The following is a 15,053-nucleotide window of genomic DNA, read 5'->3' as shown; positions in this document are numbered from 1 at the left end:
AGAGAAAATAGTGAGATGCAATTTGCTTTCAATTTGTTTTAATATGCATGAGAGGCCATTCAGTAGTCTCCTCCGGGGACCCTGGAAAACCCTCTTATTATCAATGCAAATTTGTCTTTGCAAGGAATCTCTGTGCTTAATATGAAGCAATACAGATTACTCATTGTACAATAATGAATAATAAAACACATATTTAAGTAATCTTTAGGAAACACACTTATTCATTAAGTCATTACCTAGTTTGCCAGGATATTACACAACATTTATCAAAGAGTAAGTACAGAATGTCTCACGCGTTGAGAAATGAGGCTGTCCATCATCTGTTCACACTTGAGATGCTGGATCATTATATTCTTCTGTTTTCTATAAGGTGTTTGTCAGAGATGAGCAAACCAATTCAATGTAAATATAATTCATGTCGAATTTTCGGACTTTGCTGTACGAATTTGAACAATTTGCGCTTCGCTTTGCACGAATTACCTAGAATGAACACAGCCATTATACACATTGCAATAAATTGCAGAAACCACAGAAGTCTTACATGACCTTCTTCGCATCCATGCAGAAGCAGGAAACCAATATGGCTGAAAGAAAAAAATTACTTTGTGACTGATAGGAGCTAATTGCTGCAGCAATGTATAGCACTGGGTTGCGCTGAGAGAGTTCACCGAAGTTCATCAGCTGATTAGCTCTGGTGATATCCTTAACGGCATCACCGCTACATGAGAAAGTTCTCACGCAGCAGTGGTGGCATAAGTGAGATCACCAGAGCTCATCAGCTTGTGAATTCATGTAATCTCTCTCACGGCAGCTCAGCACTTTACACTGCGAGAGTGATGATGCTCCTGTCAGTGTGTAGCCGGCGGCCGGTTAGGGCAGTCACATCTCCCGAAATGACTGTTCTACACATGAGATTGCCATGGGACACTCTCGATTACATGGACTACGGCGGACAGGAGAGTATTTGGTTGCTTATTATTTTTGATTATTTACAGGAGACATGGGCATCGGGGATTGGGTGTTAAGATGAGTATATGTTTTTTTATTTTAGATCTTTGAATAGGAGACAAGGGCATTGGGGATTTGGGGTTAGGTGAGTATTTTGTGTTTATTATTTTTAATTGAATACGTATTTCATTGTGTTATGTGTTTTGTTTTTTTAAGTTTGAGCGCAGGCGCTGGCAGCTGAGAAACTACTTCTCCCATCTGCAGCTCCTGCTATCACTGTTATTAGTGACAGCAGATGTAGCCTGATTCCAGGAGTAGTCTCTGATCAGAACACACCTACTAACCTACAGTAAGCTTTTTTAGCGCGGGTCACAGTATCTTTGCAGGATCACAGCATAGCGCTCTGACCGACGGTTTTACCGGCAGTAACATTACCGGTGATCAGTACCGCCATGCCGATGTTTCCCACTCTGTAACATAGATGACAGTGTGGGAAACATCATAGGAAGCCCATAAAAATGCAGTCAAAAACTATGCAAATCTGCAAACATTTTTATATCTGCATTTTTGCTGCGGATTTGACTGACACAATTGAAGTCAGTGGGTGAAAAACGCTAAACATCCGCACAAAGAATTGACATTCTGCAGAAAAAATGCACTGCAAATACTCAAGGAAAATTACTGATCATGTGCACCACACTTCAGTATTCTCAATGAATTAGCTAAGGATTTCATTTTTGGCCTATTTCTGCACGGGAAAAAATGCCAAGAAGATGCACCAAAAGCGCACCGTGTGCACATAGCCTTAATCGTTTTGGTTGTGAGCTTTCAATTTCATCATTGTTGAAATCTGTCTTTTCTTACGTTTAGTATCATAAGTAACAGCACTCCAGGTGCTATTAAAGATTTCCCAAAAACTTCTTTCAATTGATGTATTAGACGTGATGACATGAGTGCTGAGAACCTATAGGATAGAACTTCAACACTTAGCTATGATGGTGATACTAGTAGTTGCACTTTCAACTTTGGTAGTAGAAGCACCGGCAGCCAAGGTGGTATAATTTGGACAAATGTGAAGGTTGGAATGAAAAGGTTGACATTTCCCACATGGAGTCAACTTTCAGGAAAGTTAATTACAAAGATCAGAGCCATCATCCGGTCAAAAAATCTTTCAGAAGCCGATCTCCTTCTATGGTCACCTCTGGATGAGGCTTAACAGCACTTGAATTGTCATTTTGCTGGTGAGTCTGGTGTGGGAATTTTTTTCTGCATCACAAAAGGACCAATCTATGTCTCTGTACAGGCTCTGCAACCTCAAATTAACTAGAAACCGTGGCTCTCCATCAGTGAATAATCAATGAGTTATCATCTAAAAGCAAACTGGCCAACAATTTGAGTGAGGCTCAAGCTGTCCTCCTTGTCCCGATGATTGTCTTTCTAGTAGCCATGTAGTATCCTCAAGTAGTGCCTGGTCATTGTTACCCTCACCATCATCTACCTCATATACTGATTTCCAAACTTTATCTCCACAACATCATCATTTAGCCATAAATTTTTCCAAGAATAATTTCCAGCCTTCCATTTCAGTGAAACATCAACTCCCATATGTCCAAGTGCATCACAGTTGCTGTTGTACCACAGCCAAATTATGGATTGCAGTCAGCCTCAATGAATGATACCTAGCCATTTTTTTCTTGAAAGCAGAAATCCTTGCTTTGTACACTTATGGCCCAGACTGTGAGCTGCACCTTGGAATTTTTGTTGTGCACTCCAACATCTACAGTAGTAAACACAGGCAAGGACTTTACATGTCTTTCATGACCCGTTGAATCTTTTAAATGGTGGCAATGCACTACCAGAAGCAGACCAAGTGGTGACTGGTAACACCTTACATCAGGCAACCATTCCACACCTCCTACATGTTTCCTCCAAGGACATCTCCATATCCACAATAGCAAGAAGGCAGAATGTTGTAGCAAATGTCACACTGGGTGGCTCCCCATAAACCACAACTGGGCAACTTAGTAAGTGCCTGCATGGTGCATATCCTCAATTTAACATAGTAACATAGTAACATAGTTAACAAGGATGAAAAAAGACATTTGTCCATCCAGATCAGCCTACATTCTGTCAGAATAAATCCCCACATCTACATCCTTCTAAACAACCTAATAACTGTAAGATACAATATTGCTACGCTCCAAGAAGACATTCAAGCCTGTCTTGAACCCCTTGACTGAGTTCGCCATCACCACCTCCAACATGGGATTTGAATCCAGAAAAAGCTCCACTCTAGAGACAGCAGCCGGCAGCCTTACCAATTTTATGCAACATTTTTTAAACAAATATACTCTCTTGAACAAGGTGGTGCTAATGGCAAGGAAAGTATATGGACACTTCAACTCTTTTTACTTGGCAAAGAACGGCCTCAAGATTTGCAGCAACAGAGCAGCAAGACTGAGCCACACTGTGTATTTTGCAGCATCTGTTCAAGCATCATAATGTGGTGAGGTGACTGATTATATAATAAAGAAGAGAAACGAGCTTGAAGTAGCTTGAGATTCGACATTGGCAGATGATGAGCTCTGCAAAATATGTAAGTATGGACAACTGTAGCAAAAGAGCAAAAACAATAAGAATACAACAAGGAATGGAGGAACTTCCAAACTTATCAATTTACTGTACAAACATAATATATTTTCTTTAAAAACTAGCATGTTTTGTGCCTGGACCCATTTTCTGGGCTAGGCACAAAAGAGGAAAATAAAAACAAAATCATTTGCTTCCTTGAGTACTAATTTCTTTACCATCACCCTTACTTGTCAAAAAATGAGTATCTTTTGAGCATTAACTTGTGGGAATTATCCCAGTGTAGGATTAGTTCCCTTGCAAAACTGGGCACAAAATATGGCCATCTTCTTTAATTCAAATATTCTATCTTTCCTTGATTTTTCTGATCCTCACACCTCTTGTAAAAATTAGAATTTTCCGGGCATTAAACAGTGTTAATGTAGCCAGCAAGGCCCTGCACAGGATGGGATCTCTTCATGGCTTGGACACAAACTGCTGATGTTTAGTATTTCATACTTGGACTACATGATGCACATCAAATGTTTGGAATTACAGCAAGGAAAGGTGCAATTAACATCGAGAGAATGGTCTTCCTAATCACAATTTTACAGACCTTTTTTAGTTTAAAAAAATCTGTTAGTACAGTGATGTATTACACGGACTGTTTGATAGCATGGACAGTCTGGTTACACATAGCCATGTATGAGGACGCTCACCTTACTGAAATTAATAATGCTGTGTTTGAACTAAAGAGCTGGAAAGAGGTTGGACACAGTCTATCAGACCTCAAAGTTTCACACACATCTTTTCAGGTCAATGGGAGCCTTTGAAGTACTTTCAATTCAAATCAACTCACCATGAAACAAAATATTTTTTGGAAAATTGAAGAATTTTAATTTCAAAAGATTCACTCTGCTCATCTCTAGTGTTTGTTATGAATTATTTTCTTCAGTGCCTTATCAGCTATGGAATATCTTTGATCAATGTTTTATCACTGTCGGTTAACTATTGGCTAAAATTGCACAATGCAGAGAACAGAGGACACTTCTCCACATAGCAGTGTGTTATTGGGGTGTGATCACAGATATATCAAAAGTTTTGTTGTAAATAGTCAAAAGGGTTGCAAAAAATGGGGTAAGACAAAAAGACGCTAAATAACTGTCAAAGACGTGAGAAGAATCAAACGTTAAGCAACATGGAGCCCATTATGTTTCCCTTTAGTGCTCAAAAGTACAATCTGTCACATGGATTTATGTCTTTTTACATCAACTAAGGAACTTGCCCCTCAGACCATGAAGGGTCATTACAACAGAGACCCTAATCACAGGACAATAAAACAATCCTTATCTAAGAATTGGCCCAATATTTATGGACGTAACTGTTTATCATCCATGGTAATTCTGCTTCATGTCACCTGGCTTATCCATGGTTTTTTTCCCCTTTTTTTTTTTTTTTCCTATACTATGTTGTGCATAAATATGTGATTCTTCAGAATTTGTTTTAGTCTTTGCCTGATGAAGAGACCTGTGTAGTCTCGAAAGCTTCCAATTTGTTACCATCTTTTCAGTTAGCCATTAAAAGGTATCAACCACTGAGGACTCTCAATTCTAAATATTTTTCAAAAGTACAAGGTAATCAGTGCTCAGAGACATGGCCATTTAAGGAAGGCTGAAACCCGACCTCCACTGAGCAAGACACATAAGGTGAGGCATCAAGACTGGGCCAGGAAATATCTGAAGGCAGATTTTTCAAAGGTTTTATGGACTTATGAGATGAGAGTTATTCCTGATGGACCAGATGGATGGACCCGTGAATGGATCAGTAACCGACACACACCTCCACTTCAGCTCAGATACCAAAAAGGTGGAGGTTGGGTACTGCTAAAGGCTGGTATTAAGAGATGAATTAGTTGGAACTTTTCAGGTTGAAAATGGACTCAAAGTTAACTCCCAAGCCTAGTGCCAACCTTTGGAAGACACTTTCTTCAAGCAGTCGTACAGGAAATAGTCTGCAACTTTCAAGAAAATCGTGTTTTTTCATGCAGGACTATGCTAATTAGCATACATTGAAGTAATCCACCCAAAATGTTGATTAAGACAGTGACAAAAAGCTTATGACCGATATAGAAAAGAAGGGTTGCTATATTGGCCACAGATATTTTTTGTCCGAAATGTACTTTTGTACATTTTCAGTTGTACCAGATGAAAATAAACAATTAAGATGGGAATATGACATACAAAGCCATCTACACCCTGTCTCCTCCATATATCTGTGACATGGTCTCCCGGTACTTACCTACACGCAACCGTCGATCCTCACAAGATCTCCTTTTCTGCTACCCTCTTATCTCTTCTTCTCACAACCGCATACAAGACTTCTCCTGTGCTTCCCCCCATATTCTGGAACTCGCTACCCCAAAACATCAGACTCTCGCCTACCACGGATACCTTCAAAAAGAACCTGAAGACTCACCTCTTCCGACAAGCCTACAGCCTGCAGTGATCCTCAATCTACTGAACTGCCGAACAACCAGCTCATCCCTCTCCTAGTGTATCCTCACCCATCCCCTGCAGACTGTGAGCCCTCACGGGCAGGGTCCTCTCTCCTTCTGTACCTGTTAGTGCCTTGTTTTTGCTCATGTTTAATATACCTGTCTATATTTTCCCCCTTTTCACATGTAAAGCGCCATGGAATAAATGGCGCTATAAAAATGTATAATAATAATTTACATTTTTTAATTAGCTGCATAATAATTCTAAAGACTCATAGGTGCCTGATAATTCTGCACACATAAATATTCTCCTAAGAAAGACAAAACCTCACTTTTAATTTGTAAATATTCAGGTTTCAGTTTTATTAATCTTTTTTGACCAACAGCACTGCATGTTAAATAATAAAATTGATCATCAAAAATGCAAATTAACTAATAATAGTGCACATGAGCCCCAAGTTATCATTTGCATATTTTTTTAACATTTTTTTTTTGTCTTAGTATTAGATGGTGTTTTTCATCACACGAATCAAGTAATAAATGGTCTTTCTTCTGGTCTAGAACTGTTTTTGTCACTCTGAGCACTAAAAATTGCACACAAAAAAACAAACAAACTGGCTCAATACACCAGGGAGAGACTGCAGTGAAGTTGCACTAAATTTTGCAACTTTTTAAAAAGTTGCAACTGATGTAATCAGGCAAGGACATCAGGCATTGCTAGACTTTGCCCACAAAGTGGAAAAGAAACAAAACATGCAAACACGTATAAAATAGACTTAAAAAAAAGGCACAAATAAAATAATGAAGCAGTTGCAAACAAAAATAAGGCACAAAACACACAAAATTAGACAAAAAAACAGGGGCAAAGGCAATGATGAATTAAGGCCACAGTGTACATAAAGTCTCTTTATATGATCATTTTCTTTTAGGATGATTGTGATAAGAAAGTTCAGAAATATATTGTGTGAAAACAGTGGTAAAGAATTTATGGCTGGGATGTTCTGCATGACCAGATGTAAAATTGTTTTTATTTTACGCTGATTGTTGTTTTTACTTTACGCTGATGCAGATACCTACACTATTTGGACAAAAGTATTAGCACATCTACACTTTACGCATACAGGACATCCCATTCTAAAAATGACGTTGGTTCCCACTTTGCAGATAAAATAGCTTCCACTCTACTAGAAAGGATATCTGGAAGATTTTTGAGTGAGGTCTTCAGTAATATTTACCCAGTCAATCAGAGGAGCATTTCTAAGGGTACCGTCACACCATAACATTTCGATCACTACGACGGTACGATTCGTGACGTTCCAGCGATATCGTTACGATATCGCTGTGTCTGACACGCAGCAGCGATCAGGGATCCTGCTGAGAATCGTACGTCGTAGCAGATCGTTTAGAACTTTCTTTCATCGCTGGATCTCCCGCTGTCATCGCTAGATCGGTGTGTGTGACACCGATCTAGCGATCTAGCGATGCGATCCAGCGATGCGTTAGCTTGTAACCAGGGTAAACATCGGGTAACTAAGCGCAGGACCGCGCTTAGTTACCCGATGTTTACCCTGGTTACAAGCGTTAAACTAAAAAAAAACAAACAGCACATACTTACATTCTGGTGTCTGTCAGGTCCCTTGCCGTCTCTGCTTCCAGCACTGTGACTGCCGGCCGTAAAGTGAAAGCAGAGCACAGCGGCTGTGCTTTCACTTTCACTTTACGGCCGGCAGTCACAGTGCGGGAAGCAGAGACTGCAAGGGACGTGATGGACACCAGATGTAAGTATGTGCTGTTTGTTTTTTTTTAGTTTTACACTTGTAACCAGGGTAAACATCGGGTAACTAAGCGCGGTCCTGCGCTTAGTTACCCGATGTTTACCCTGGTTACCCAGGGACCTCGGCATCGTTGGTCGCTGGAGAGCTGTCTGTGTGACAGCTCCCCAGCGACCACACTACGATTTACCTACGATCACGGCCAGGTCATATCGCTGGTCGTGATCGTAGGTAAATCGTATAGTGTGACGGTACCCTAAGGCCAGACACTGATGTTGGGTGAAAGGAGTTGGCTCGCAATCTACAATCTACAAAGGTGTTTATTGAGGCTCTGTGTGACCCAGTCAAGTTCTCTGGCACCAAACTAACTCAACCATATCATCGTGGATCTTGCCTTATGCGCTATGGCAGAGTCATGCTGGAATAGAAAAAGGCCTTCCCCGAGCCTTCACAAAGTGGGTAGCACACAATTGTCCAAAATGACTTGGCACGCTGAGCATTAAAATTTCCCTTCTGTAGAACTAAGGGGTGTAAGAAAACACTTTAAAATCAACCCCACAGCATTATCCCTCCTCTGTTAGTAAAGGCAGACTACATGGATAGATGATTGATTTTATACACCTGTAGCAGTGGTTCTGAATGAAAAAACAAACTAAATGATTAGGTAGTGTGTCCCAATACTTTTGTCCATATAGTACATCTTGATGCAAAAAAAGTAACCTGACTTAATGAGTAACTGTCATTTACAATTTTTTTAAATAAATAAATGTACAAGTCAAGATCAGAAAATGTGTTATCTATCTTTATCAGTTACACTAGATGGAGGTCCAATGCTATTGCATCAGGAGGGTGATAATGTCATGATGGGCGCAGGCTTTGCAGTGTTGAGAATCTCTCCCCCTCATGTGCTCACCCATCTATCCACTCTCTCTTTCCTCATGTGCTGACTTCTTCCATTTGTGATCTCTTCTTTGACCTGTCTACCCCATGTGCTATCCCCCTTGTCTGCTGTCTTTCCCCTTCCTGTGCTGTGTTTTCCCCTCAGGTGCTGTCCTGTTTGAGTTGTCTCCCCCATGTGTGTCCTCTTTCCTATGTGCACTCACCCCTCCCCCGCAGCTCCTTGGCAGGGGGGAAGCAAAAGACAATACTGACATTACAGTAGGAGATCACAGAGGATACATTTGTTAGGTAAAATATTGTTTAAAAGCCAGTCAGTGAAATATTTTACCTGACAAAATAAATCTTCTGTGATCCCCTGCTGTAATGTCAGTATTGTCTTTTGCTTCCTCCCTTGCCCAGGAGATGTGGTATGCTACGTACACGGTCAGACACATACAACTTTTAAAATGAACTTTCGTTCATGGAAAAACCCCTTTAATGTGACCGGCTTCCTCTGCCTGTAGACACGTCGTGCATCTACTGCCGGGATCAGCCAAATGATTCACTGTGCCTGCGCGATCAGACCACCGCCATCTTTGTGCAGATAGATAGCGGCGGTCACATTACAACTGCGCATAGCAATACATGCAGCTGCACGCTCCGCTCCTGAGTGCCGGATATTGCCATGCGAGACTCATCCGAGTTTCTCGCAAGTGAGTATGAGCCCTTAGGTCCTGATTCATTAAGACCACCATTGTGCTTATTATTGTTAATAAACAGTCTCTGATGGAGTAACATGCATCAAATACATTAATGAACTAGGCCCATGTGGTGCACTTCTGGCTGAAATGTACTGCTGTCAGGGACTGGATTACAATTCTGGAGTAAGTTACGCCACTAAAGTGGCGTAACTGTTCATGAATTTGATGAGTGGTCTTAACCATGCACCCCTTATGTTCAGCCCATTTTGGCATAGCTGATCAGGACTTGCAGGAAACAGTCAAAAGTCACAATATTTGAGTTAGAACTTTTGAGATGCACAAAAATATTGTGACTTATTAAGGTGTTTTGCGCATACACCTTAATGAAAAGGGGCCATATCGTACACACTACCATATCTTTGTGCATAGTGCCACCTGTAGGCAACAAAAACATGTATTGAATTCTTATCATTAATAGAAAACACTTTATTATTCAACTATATCAATTAATGTTGTAATTTTCATATTTCATTTTGATAGATGGCTACACCACAGATGACATTGAATTTTACTGGCTAGGTGGAGACAAGGCTGTAACGGGGGTTGAGAGGATTGAGCTCCCTCAATTCTCCATTATGGATCACAAATTAGTGTCCAAAAATGTTGTATTTGCCACAGGTAAGTGTTATGCGATTATTTCTACATGTACCTCTTTTGTGTCTGTCATATTTTGTAAAATATGAAGGTTGTATGAATGTCTGACTCATTTGTTTCTTGAACAGTGTGAACTTCTTTTGAAACCTTTTTATTGTTGGTAAAATCACATGGAAAGTTCAATATTCCCAAAACAACAGGGTCTGCTACTAAATATTTTTTAAACAGTGACTCATTCCAGCAAACCATCCCACACAGAGCACAGGTTTTCTGTTGTTTGATATAATACCTGCTGAAATCAAGTGTTTTTTTTTTTGTCAAACTGAAAGCGCTATAATTATAGAAAATCAACCCATTATGTAACAGTAAAGATTTGGCAACACAGAGAGGACCAATCTGTTAAAGAAGTTTATAGCTGCAGCACTGATTGCCCTTGGCCCTCAACTACAGACTGTAGAACTAATTGGCATTTTTTTTCTTACTACAGAATTTTATACCATTTTGAATAACGATCAGTTATCCATCATTCATGATTGGGTGATACAGTTATGGCCAAAAGTATTGACACACCTGCAATTCTGTCAGATAATACTCAGTTTCTTCCTGAAAATGATTGCAAACACAAATTCTTTGTTATTATTATCTTAATTTAATTTGTCTTATATGAAAAAAACACAAAAAAGAATTGTCTTAAAGCCAAATTGGATATAATTCCACACCAAACATAAAAAAGGGAGTGGACAAAAGTATTGGCACTGTTTGAAAAATCATGTGATGCTTCTCTAATTTGTGTAATAAACAGCACCTGTAACTTACCTGTGGCACCTAACAGGTGTTGGCAATAACTAAATCACACTTGCAGCCAGTTGACATGGATTAAAGTTGACTCAACCTCTGTCCTGTGTCCTTGTGTGTACCACATTGAGCATGGAGAAAAGAAAGAAGACCAAAGAACTGTCTGAGGACTCGAGAAACCAAATTGTGAGGAAGCATGAGCAATCTCAAGGCTACAAGTCCATCTCCAAAGACCTGAATGTTCCTGTGTCTACTGTGCGCAGTGTCATCAGGAAGTGTAAAGCCCATGGCACTGTGGCTAACCTCCCTAGATGTGGACGGAAAAGAAATATTGACAAGAGATTTCAATGCAAGATTGTGCGGATGTTGGATAAAGAACCTCGACTAACATCCAAACAAGTTCAAGCTGCCCTGCAGTCCGAGGGTACAACAGTGTCAACCCGTACTATCCATCGGCGTCTGAATGAAAAGGGACTGTATGGTAGGAGACCCAGGAAGACCCTACTGCTTACCCCGAGACATAAAAAAGCCAGGCTGGAGTTTGCCAAAACTTACCTGAAAAAGCCTAAAACATTTTGGAAGAATGTTCTCTGGTCAGATGAGACAAAAGTAGAGCTTTTTGGGCAAAGGCATCAACATAGAGTTTACAGGAAAAAAAAGAGGCATTCAAAGAAAAGAACATGGTCTCTACAGTCAAACATGGCGGAGGTTCCCTGATGTTTTGGGGTTGCTTTGCTGCCTCTGGCACTGGACTGCTTGACCGTGTGCATGGCATTATGAAGTCTGAAGACTACCAACAAATTTTGCAGCATAATGTAGGGCCCAGTGTAAGAAAGCTGGGTCTCCCTCAGAGGTCATGGGTCTTTCAGCAGGACAATGACCCAAAACACACTTCAAAAAGCACTAGAAAATGGTTTGAGAGAAAGCACTGGAGACTTCTAAGGTGGCCAGTAGGGTTGAGCGAAACGGGTCGAACATTTTCAAAAGTCGCCGACTTTTGGCTAAGTCGGGGTTTCATGAAACCCGATCCGACCCCTGTGCGGGGTCGGCCATGCGGTACGCGACTTTCGCGCCAAAGTCGCGTTTCAATGACGCGAAAAGCGCCATTTCTCAGCCAATGAAGGTAAACGCAGAGTGTGGGCAGCGTGATGACATAGGTCCTGGTCCCCACCATCTTAGAGAAGGGCATTGCAGTGATTGGCTTGCTGTCTGCAACGTCACAGGGGCTATAAAGAGGCGTTCCCGCCGACCGCCATCTTACTGCTGCTGATCTGAGCTTAGGGAGAGGTTGCTGCCGCTTTGTCAGAAGCAGGGATAGCGTTAGGCAGGGTCCATTAACCACAAAACCGCTTGTGCTGCAGCGATTTGCACTGTCCAACACCACCCTCGGTGTGCAGGGACAGTGGAAGTTTTTTTTTTTTTTTTTTCCCCTCAGCGCTGTAGCTCATTGGGCTGCCCTAGAAGGCTCCCTGATAGCTGCATTGCTGTGTGTACGCCGCTGTGCAAACCAACTGCTTTTTTCAAAGCACAAATCCTCTTGTTCCTTCCTTTCTGCACAGCTATCTTTTTTGTTTGTCCACACTTTTTATTTCATTTGTGCATCAGTCCACTCCTTATTGCTGCCTGCCATACCTGGCTGAGATTACTGCAGGCAGGGAGATAGTAGCTGCCTGCCATACCTGGCTGAGATTACTGCAGGCAGGGAGATAGTAATTGTAGGACATTCCCTGTTTTTTTTTTTTTTTTTTTTTTGGTGGGAGATTAAGATTGGCAATTTGGCATTTCTGCTAGAGTGCCATCCCTGTGTGTGCCATCTCTCTCACATAGTGGGCCATAGAAAGCCTTTTCATTTTTCTGTATTTTTTTTTGTGGGGTGTATAAATTCTCCCTGATAAAAATACAGTGGGAGATTAATATTGGCCTTTGGGCTTGTGTGCCAGTCCTGAGTGTGCCATCTCTCTCACAAATAGTGGGCCATAGAAAGCCTATTTTATTTTTTTTTGGGTTTTATAAATTCTCCCTGAAAAAAAGGGAGATTAATATTGGCCTCTGGGCTTCTGTGCCAGTCCTGAGCGTGCCATCTGTGCCAGTCCTGAGCGTCCCATCTCTCTCACAAATAGTGGGCCATAGAAAGCCTATTTAATTTTTTTTTTGGTTTTATAAATTTTCCCTGAAAAAAGGGAGATTAATATTGGCCTCTGGGCTTGTGTGCCAGTTGTGAGCGTGCCATCTGTGCCAGTCCTGAGCGTGCCATCTCTCTCACAAATAGTGGGCCATAGAAAGCCTATTTAATTTTTTTTTTGGTTTTATAAATTTTCCCTGAAAAAAGGGAGATTAATATTGGCCTCTGGGCTTGTGTGCCAGTTGTGAGCGTGCCATCTGTGCCAGTCCTGAGCGTGCCATCTCTCTCACAAATAGTGGGCCATAGAAAGCCTATTTAAATATTTTTTTGGTTTTATAAATTCTCCCAGAAAAAAAGGGAGATTAATATTGGCCTCTGGGCTTCTGTGCCAGTCCTGAGCGTGCCATCTGTGCCAGTCCTGAGCGTCCCATCTCTCTCACAAATAGTGGGCCATAGAAAGCCTATTTAATTTTTTTTTTGGTTTTATAAATTTTCCCTGAAAAAAGGGAGATTAATATTGGCCTCTGGGCTTGTGTGCCAGTTGTGAGCGTGCCATCTGTGCCAGTCCTGAGCGTGCCATCTCTCTCACAAATAGTGGGCCATAGAAAGCCTATTTAATTTTTTTTTTGGTTTTATAAATTTTCCCTGAAAAAAGGGAGATTAATATTGGCCTCTGGGCTTGTGTGCCAGTTGTGAGCGTGCCATCTGTGCCAGTCCTGAGCGTGCCATCTCTCTCACAAATAGTGGGCCATAGAAAGCCTATTTAAATATTTTTTTGGTTTTATAAATTCTCCCAGAAAAAAAGGGAGATTAATATTGGCCTCTGGGCTTCTGTGCCAGTCCTGAGCGTGCCATCTGTGCCAGTCCTGAGCGTCCCATCTCTCTCACAAATAGTGGGCCATAGAAAGCCTATTTAATTTTTTTTTTTGGTTTTATAAATTTTCCCTGAAAAAAGGGAGATTAATATTGGCCTCTGGGCTTGTGTGCCAGTTGTGAGCGTGCCATCTGTGCCAGTCCTGAGCGTGCCATCTCTCTCACAAATAGTGGGCCATAGAAAGCCTATTTAATTTTTTTTTTGGTTTTATAAATTTTCCCTGAAAAAAGGGAGATTAATATTGGCCTCTGGGCTTGTGTGCCAGTTGTGAGCGTGCCATCTGTGCCAGTCCTGAGCGTGCCATCTCTCTCACAAATAGTGGGCCATAGAAAGCCTATTTAAATATTTTTTTGGTTTTATAAATTCTCCCAGAAAAAAAGGGAGATTAATATTGGCCTCTGGGCTTCTGTGCCAGTCCTGAGCGTGCCATCTGTGCCAGTCCTGAGCGTCCCATCTCTCTCACAAATAGTGGGCCATAGAAAGCCTATTTAATTTTTTTTTTGGTTTTATAAATTTTCCCTGAAAAAAGGGAGATTAATATTGGCCTCTGGGCTTGTGTGCCAGTTGTGAGCGTGCCATCTGTGCCAGTCCTGAGCGTGCCATCTCTCTCACAAATAGTGGGCCATAGAAAGCCTATTTAATTTTTTTTTTGGTTTTATAAATTTTCCCTGAAAAAAGGGAGATTAATATTGGCCTCTGGGCTTGTGTGCCAGTTGTGAGCGTGCCATCTGTGCCAGTCCTGAGCGTGCCATCTCTCTCACAAATAGTGGGCCATAGAAAGCCTATTTAAATATTTTTTTGGTTTTATAAATTCTCCCAGAAAAAAAGGGAGATTAATATTGGCCTCTGGGCTTCTGTGCCAGTCCTGAGCGTGCCATCTGTGCCAGTCCTGAGCGTCCCATCTCTCTCACAAATAGTGGGCCATAGAAAGCCTATTTAATTTTTTTTTTGGTTTTATAAATTTTCCCTGAAAAAAGGGAGATTAATATTGGCCTCTGGGCTTGTGTGCCAGTTGTGAGCGTGCCATCTGTGCCAGTCCTGAGCGTGCCATCTCTCTCACAAATAGTGGGCCATAGAAAGCCTATTTAATTTTTTTTTTGGTTTTATAAATTTTCCCTGAAAAAAGGGAGATTAATATTGGCCTCTGGGCTTGTGTGCCAGTTGTGAGCGTGCCATCTGTGCCAGTCCTGAGCGTGCCATCTCTCTCACAAATAGTGGGCCATAGAAAGCCTATTTAAATATTTTT

At 41.2% G+C, this 15,053-nt stretch overlaps 1 protein-coding gene across 1 annotated transcript in view; it reads left to right on the top strand.

Annotated features, from left to right (window-relative positions):
* GABRB3 (gamma-aminobutyric acid type A receptor subunit beta3) overlaps positions 1–15,053 on the top strand; it is a 474,798-nt gene that overhangs the window by 388,084 nt on the left and 71,661 nt on the right. Inside the window, exon 6 of the mRNA XM_069757827.1 lies at positions 9,903–10,040. Within this exon, the coding sequence (XP_069613928.1) occupies positions 9,903–10,040 (138 nt within the window). The remainder of the gene's footprint in view (positions 1–9,902; positions 10,041–15,053) is intronic.

The sequence above is a fragment of the Ranitomeya imitator genome, chromosome 3 (assembly GCF_032444005.1).
Source record: "Ranitomeya imitator isolate aRanImi1 chromosome 3, aRanImi1.pri, whole genome shotgun sequence".
NCBI lineage: Eukaryota > Metazoa > Chordata > Amphibia > Anura > Dendrobatidae > Ranitomeya > Ranitomeya imitator.
Note: the sequence above shows the minus strand (reverse complement) of the source record. Positions and strands in the feature narration are given on the sequence as shown.